The sequence below is a fragment of the Sminthopsis crassicaudata genome, chromosome 1 (assembly GCF_048593235.1).
Source record: "Sminthopsis crassicaudata isolate SCR6 chromosome 1, ASM4859323v1, whole genome shotgun sequence".
NCBI lineage: Eukaryota > Metazoa > Chordata > Mammalia > Dasyuromorphia > Dasyuridae > Sminthopsis > Sminthopsis crassicaudata.
Genome location: NC_133617.1, coordinates 748,997,346 through 749,005,346, shown reverse-complemented (window position 1 = coordinate 749,005,346; position 8,001 = coordinate 748,997,346). Strand labels below are relative to the sequence as shown.

Sequence of the window (8,001 nt, the reverse complement as noted above, 5' to 3'; positions counted from 1 at the left end):
TAAAGCTGAGACAGATGCAGAATTAGCAGACAGAAGCCAGAGCAAGCAAGCGGAAGCTGCGTAGGAATCCAGACAAGAAAAGGGACGTCTTCATTGAAGTTCTACAATTCCATTCACACGATTGAGACTTTCCCTAATTAGTGTTATGAGTTTATGTGTGGGTTCGGCTGACCCCTTTAGGAAGGAAGGAGAGTGGCCTTATTACCTTGCTACTAGATGCAGAGGGGACTTCTTTTATGTCCTTTTCTGCTTGCAAGAAGGACATTTTCTATCCAAAATGCTTCTTAGTAGCTTTGGTTGCCCACATCTGAGCTTACTCAGTACCACTAGGGGAAAGCCAGGAATATACAAAATTTGCATATGCACAGGAAGAGAGATAGAAAGACAGACACCATTCGGGTAAAGGCAAAACACAAGACATAGCAAAGTTATCAGAGAGAAGTTTCCCAAAAGCATACTTGTTTTGAAATATAAGCCCTCCTGAGCACTCAGGTTGCCGCTGGTAACTAAAGGAACATGAGTTATACAGAGCATGTGCGGATATTCCCCACCTGCCACTGTCTAACCATGGAAGGAATGGCAGCAGGGTCACCATTACACTGAACCCTCAATAGTCACATCATAGTCACTCCTGCTGAGTCTCCACCAAAAAAAGAAGAGACAGAGAGGGTGATCCCTTTTGTATATCCACTGTATCAGCAATCCCTCTGTCTGAGCAACCCATTAGAACTCTTGATCATCTCAAATTTCAAGCCCTTTACACACATACCCCAAATCATGTGGAGCAACAGACCAGTCCCAAAACTCCCTCGCAGTCACTCTGAAACAGATAGGGGATATTTGTGCACGCTCTGTACAAGCTACATTACCTGGGCAATTAGGGCATCATTAGCTGTGGGCACTGGTTAGTTCTCTTTTATAGGAAACATACAAAGTGATGCATTATTAGCTGTGGGCGCTGGCTAATTCTCTGTTATGGGAAATATACAAAGCAATGAGTGATGTGTTCACTAGCTACAGAGTTTTCTATTCTATGGATCGAAATGTTTCATTAAAGAATGCTAACACAAGAATCCTTTCATTGGGACCTGAATCTTTGATTTCCTGCTAAAGACATAACACCAAACTGTTCATTCTGGAAAACTATAACCTCAAAGCTGTATAGAGACTCGTGGAGGGTCATCTATTCTCTTTGCCATCTTTGGGTAGGACCTCATTTACACTCCAATAGGCAATCTCAGTCTATCTTAATTTTATGGAATACCTCTTTGTCCAGATTTTCCCCTTCCCTAGCTTTCCAAGAGAATATCAGCTCTTTGAGAACAAAGACAAACTCGTTTTCATCTTTTGTAGCCTTAGCACCTAGCACAGTGCATGGCACAGAGAAGGTGATTATTAAATGTTTGCAAATGAACGAGTGAACTGTGAACAGGAAACAAGTGTGGGAAGAGGGGAGCAAAAGGAAACAATGGATCGGCGACTTCCTGAATGACAAGAAAATATAAAAGCACAATGAGCATGTAATGTGTTTAATGGTTTTGATGATTATGAAATGAAATGTTTAGGACATGCCATGTTTCATTTCCCATTTAGCTAGTCAACAGAACTCTTGGGCAAACCCATCAATTACCATCAATTTGTATACAAGACAGGCTAGCAATCTGCTGTGTGAGTCAAGACAATGGCTTTTCTCTCTCTCTTTAGTCTGAAAAATCAAGCACATTTTAACAGAATAATCATCACAAGATCAAACATGTTTTCTATTTTAGAAGATGTTATTTGGAAACTTCTAGGAACGGCCAGTAAGCACACCAACTAAACCAGGTCTGACCAGGAAAAGAAAAATGAAAATAAGCTGAATAATCTAGGTAATTCCAGCCAAAACCAGGTGGTTTGTAACTGAAATTAGCCAGAATGTTTTTTTTTTTCTGATCATGCATACCTGCATAATTACTCCCCTTTTATTTCAGTTTACCTGTGGAAACACAGTTGGAGTGTTAAATAGGAAAAACAAAGCAGCAGCGGGCACCATTTACCTGATGGCATTTATACAAGCAACAGTAAGATTTGCTATCCCAAGAAGCTCAGCTAGCCTAAAGAGCCACAATCAATTCAGTGTACGTGAGTAGTTTTCTCAATAGATCAGTAGTTACTGTGATTTTTCAGCCTGTGAGCAGCTCATGTCAGCAGTCAGCAGGCATCGCTCATCATCCTTGTCTGGGCTCTCTCGCAAGTGCTCGGTGGAGTGAAAACAGAGGGGTCGTGAATGCCGAGCTGGATATCAAAGAACCGAGTAGAGAACGTGACGCTGTAATTCCTGGTGTAGGTTTCCTGGACTGGGTAACAATCCTTGACAGTATAGATGCCAACCCATGTTTCAACTGTGAGAGGAAAGAAAAGATAAACACAAACTCATGTTTTTGACATATTTTTAAGGAATAACAGGGAAAAGAATACAAGTCATCTCAAAAATCTTAGTGCAGTTTTAAGCTATCAAAGCTTACTAAGACTTTTGGGATACTCTGTAAAGGCAATTTTGGAGAGAGTCGTTAATAGCAGGTGGACATGGGGCAGGGAATTGGAGAAGTCTCATGTTGGAGGTGGGAAAACCTGAATTCATATCCATGATACTACTCCCTTTGATTTCAGAAGATATTCTATGCACAAATGAAAAGGTGCCCAATGTTAGCCAGTGGGGAGATAGCACTGGTCTACTTGATGTTCCTTACCCATGATGCTCTATATAGTAGCTCCATATTAAAGCACTTCCTTCATGTTAAGCTCAGAAAAGGGAGTTACATAAGGGTGTAACTTCCAAAAGGCAATGAGGACTACTTTTCCATTTTAAGTATTTCAATCCTAAGAGTCTAAAAATTCTCCCTTTACTTACTCACAAGTATCTATTTTGCAAAGTTAAGTCCCATTTGTCCTGGTCAACTGGCACAATTCTTTGCATGGAGGAGACCCTTGTTAAATGTTGGCTCAACATAATTTCCTGATTTCAGAAGAGATTCTATGTGCAAATGAAAAGGTGCCCAATGTTAGCCAGTGGGGAGATAGCACTGGTCTACTTGATGTTCCTTACCCATGATGCTCTATATAGTAGCTCCATATTAAAGCACTTCCTTCATGTTAAGCTCAGAAAAGGGAGTTACATAAGGGTGTAACTTCCAAAAGGCAATGAGGACTACTTTTCCATTTTAAGTATTTCAATCCTAAGAGTCTAAAAATTCTCCCTTTACTTACTCACAAGTATCTATTTTGCAAAGTTAAGTCCCATTTGTCCTGGTCAACTGGCACAATTCTTTGCATGGAGGAGACCCTTGTTAAATATTGGCTCAACCTAATTTCCTACCGGGCCTCAATCAGTCCTTTTGGAATCTCTGCCAGAAATGGGCAGAGGCAGGTAGCTACATCATGATAATTTGAGCTGAATGGCAGCCCCTTTGGGGTTTCTAAATAGGAAACAATGTAGGGGTTCTTTTGAAGTACTTAGGTAAGCTTTTCAAATTTCCCTAAGAATCACCTTCCTTGGAAAAGTTCCAACCAGGTCTTTGCCAGGTTTATTGTAATAGAGTCTAGTGCTGCAACAAACTGTTCTTTCTTTGGTCCAAAAGACATGCACTTACATTTCCGGGCTGGTTTCCTGTCTGACCATTCCTGTACCATGATCTGGTCCTGAGGGCCCCCGATGTAATACTGGTCTTCATAAGTTGAGTTTTGGGGGATATCCAGAGGATCCCATTGGTCAGTCAAGGCAATCTTAGAGCACAGCTTGGTGGCCTGGTCAATCTGAAACATCACTGCATCTTGATAGAGGAAAATATATTCAAAGAACCTGAAAAATAGGTCCAAAAAAAAGATAATCAATATTTTTGCCTGTATGTTTTAAACCCAAAGACCTTTGACATAAATCAAAGAATTCCTAAAAGAAAAAAATTGGGTAATTTTCTCCTACCAAGGCAATTTGTACTTCTGCCTCTACCCCTAATCACTCAATCAATCAACAAGATGTCATTAAATGTGTTCCAAGTGCCAGTCACTGTTTATCAAGGCAATGAGGATATAAGTGCAAACAAAACCATCCCTGTTCCTGATGAACTTCCATTCTCATTTTCCTCTGAGACTCATTTTTCCTATCTGTAAAATGAGGGGGTTGGAGAAATCATATAAATACGTAAGACAGTAGTACAGCTGTGTTTCTGGTTTTTATAAGCAATGAAGCTTTTATGAGTTTAAACCCCACAGCAAAATACAGTGGAAATTTGGCTTCAGAAGATCTGAATTCAAACCCTGGTTCTGCCTTTCACTCCCTGGGATCTGGAATAAATCACCATGTCTCTCTAGATTTCAGTGTCCTCAGCTCTAAAATGTAGATGTTGGACAGGATGACCTCAAAAGCCTTTTCAAGATCCCAATCTCTGATGCTATGATTTATCACATGATTCCTGTGGAGAAAGGGATCCTAAGTTTCAATTCCTATTATAAAAGCTGGCATATAATAAATGCTTGTTGAATGAGTGAATGATTGGTGGGTAAAGCAGTAGCAACCAAGTCATCATCTGTGTTTGTTAATATATGCAATATTCCCTATCTACAATCCTACACCACTGCAAAGGAGGGAGTGAATTGCATATTCTCACTGTTTTTCAGCGCCCCAGGCAACCCCTAAATGATGACATTATAGAATTAATATCAACTTGCATTGGTAAAATAAAAAATAAAAATAAAAAAAAATAATAATTTCTCAACTGGCAACTCCTTACATGAAAAAATAGGAAGAGACTCTCCCTCCCTTTTTCCCCCATCCCACTTCCTACCTCTTCCTCTCTCCCTCTCCCTCTCTCCCTCCACCCCCCTCTCCCTCCCCCCCCCTCTCTCTCTCTTTCTCTCTATCTCTTTCTCTCTCTCTCTCTCTCTCTCTCTCTCTCTCTCTCTCTCTCTCTCTCTCTCTCTCTCTCTCTCTCACACACACACACACACACACACACACACACACACACACACATTTAAGAAATATTTTTGCTTAAATAGAAATGTACACTGAGGGACAGGGGTGGGGAGTTTGTCACACAGTAAGGCATTATCTCCCATTAACAACTTATGGTGAATGTTTTTCTCAAGTTAGTCACTTTACTTATCACCACGTCCCCAAGAAAACTGTTTCCTTATCCAGGATGTCAGTTAACAGTCTGCTGTTCCCAAACTACTGATCTCCAAAGATAGGACTTTCAATAAAATAGCATCCAAACTGAAAATGTGTTTAATATTACCAGAAAGGATTAAAGAATATAATTAAGAAAGTGTATGGTTTAAAAAATCTATGAGTGGCTTATTTATTTTTCACTCAAAGATAGTAATAAGAAGATAAGATCTATAAATAATGTTGATCTAAAATGAGAGCCTGGTACTTTCATGCATGGAGAAAGGTCACTTTAGACTCCCCCAAGCAGGTCAAAGCTGCCTCACAGTGGCTCATGTGAACACTAATGCAAACAACACTGCCCAACAATCAAGGCAAGAATCAACTGGAGACTTCTAATGGTCATATGGACTTTCTATGCTGGCCATACTCTAGCAGTTCCTTAATATGCACTGCTGGATAAAACCCATTGGTAAGACCTGCTATTCTCAAAGCACAGATCTTTTCTTGTTCTTCATCCCAGAGGACACTCCATTTCTGACTCAGTACTCCATGCCTAGAATGCCCATCTCCATACTACTTCTATCTCTTAGAATTCTTTATTTTCTCCAAATCTCTACTTAAATATAAAGCTATTTTTAATCACCACCATATATATAACACATGAGTATTATGCTTCGTTTCGATTTTTTGGTGGCTTACATGTTGCTTCTTCTCCTAAAATGGAAATTCTTTGAAGAAAGGAACTATTTCTTTCAATGAACAATTCCGGAGACATTGGGTACTTAATAAGTGCTATTTTCCTGCCTGAATGTTTTGTTGCCTCCTTATTAAAAGAGTGTCAGCACCACAAGATGGGGGAGAAAGGAAAGGAAAAAAGAGAGGACCACAGAAAGGAGAAAACTTTGCTTGGGATGGATGACATGATGATAACTGATAAAAGTGAGGAGAAATTCTTGAATTCAAATTTGACTTCTGTTTTTCAAGGTTGATGGATCTTTACACTGGAAATAAAAGAACAAAAATGATTGATAGGGACTGGAAATTCAAAATAAGTGCAGAACATATAGAGAATACTTTACTGTCTTTGAGAGATGAACTGCATCCTCAGATTCTGAAAGAAATGATGCATGGATCGAGAAAAATGAGAAAGGAGGAGATTAACAAAGGACAAATGGTGTACCAGTTTTCAAAAAAAAAAAAAAGAAAAGAAAAAAAGAAAAAAGAATAGAATGTGCAAATTACAGGCCATTTAGCTTGATTTCCATTGTTAGGAAAATACTAGAATAAATCATTAAGGAGATGATTAATTAATCATTAATAAAGAAGGGGTGATTCCAAAGAGCCAACCTGGCTTCCACATGGAAAGGTCTTCCAAATTTAACTTCATTTCCTTTTTTTCCCTAAGGCATTTGGGCTTAAGTGACTTGCCCAAGGTCACACAGCTAGGAAATATTGTCCAAGGCCGGATTTGAACTCAGGTCCTGACTTCAGGGCCAGTCCTCTATCCATTGTGCCATGTGGCTGCTCCTTCATTTCTTTTTTTGACAAGATGAGTAAACTAACAAGTGAAGATAATGTTGTGGATATAAATTGACAACTATTTGATCAAGTATCATATAATTCTGTGAAGAAAATGAAGAAATACAGATTGGATAATGGAACTGGATGAATTGGAAACATGTTGGATAGCTAAAGTCAAAGAATAGTCATTAATATAACATTAGGAGGAGCAGCTAAGTGGTGGAGTTCTGAATGCACTGGCACTTAGGAGGACCCGAGTTCAAATTCAGATTCAGACATTTGACACTTACTAAGCTATATGATCCTAGGCAAGTCAATTAAGCCTGATTGCTTCAACAGCAACAACAACAACAACAACAACAAAAAAAAAAAAAAAAAAAAAGAGGGGTCAGTAGTCATTGTTGACTTGACTTGGCAGGAGGTCCAGTAAAGTATCCCAAGGGTCTGTGCATGGCCCTATGCTCATAAGCATTTTTATCAATACTTTGTATGAAGCTTAATTAATCTGTGCATTAAAGTGGACTCCATGCTTAATATGAGTTAGCAATGAGGAACAGCCAAGAGGACTAAAACAAACATGGGATACATTAAAACAGAAACCATTTCCAAGAATCAGAAAATAGAGTTCCAATTGTATTCTGCCCATAGTCCCTAGAATAAGATATATGCTCTTTTTTTGGCTTTTAAAGTCCCTTATAACCTATTCCCAAGCTATTTCTCCAGTCTCATCAGACATGACTTCACCCCCTACATTCTATGATTCCCAACCCAACTCCTGGGCTCTGGGCTTTTTCATAGACTTTTTTTCAGGCCTGGAATGACCACAGAAATTCCCTCTCTTTCTTCAAAAGAAGCTCAAGCAGCACCATGTATATCAAGACTTTTCTGATGCCCCCCCAAGTACATTTCATTGCATGATATTTTTGTGTTTTCTCTGGATTTACCTATATGTTTTCATGTTTTCTTTCAGTATAATATATGAGCTTCTTAATAGAGGAGACTACTTAATTTATTATATTGGTATCCCCAGAACCTAGCTCAGTGCCTCAAATACAGTAGGCACTTAATATTTACTGAATGATTAAACATGTCCATGGTTGCCCCCCAAAATAAGTAACTACGGAGATAATTTATTTCATTGGGGTGTAGGTCTCTTTACTCCACATAAAGCTAACCCAGTTCTTCAAAATAGAACAACTTAGAAAAAAGGTATCCAGAAGAAATATTAGTCTGATTGCAAAAGGACTTTGGCACTTGTGGGAGAATCTGGATGCTTTACTTGTTTAAAATGCAAACCAATAGATTAGTAATGCCTGGCTCCAATGTCTAGTCAG

The 8,001-nt window shown here is 39.0% G+C and overlaps 1 protein-coding gene across 1 annotated transcript in view; it reads right to left on the bottom strand.

Annotated features, from left to right (window-relative positions):
- Positions 1–1,513: 1,513 nt before the first annotated feature.
- The window catches only part of EPDR1 (ependymin related 1), a 16,770-nt gene continuing 10,282 nt past the window's right edge, over positions 1,514–8,001 (bottom strand). The window contains exons 2-3 of the mRNA XM_074284482.1: positions 3,630–3,838; positions 1,514–2,381 (exon numbers count right to left, since the gene is read on the bottom strand). Of these exons, the coding sequence (XP_074140583.1) occupies positions 2,191–2,381; positions 3,630–3,838 (400 nt within the window). The 3' untranslated portion in view covers positions 1,514–2,190. The remainder of the gene's footprint in view (positions 2,382–3,629; positions 3,839–8,001) is intronic.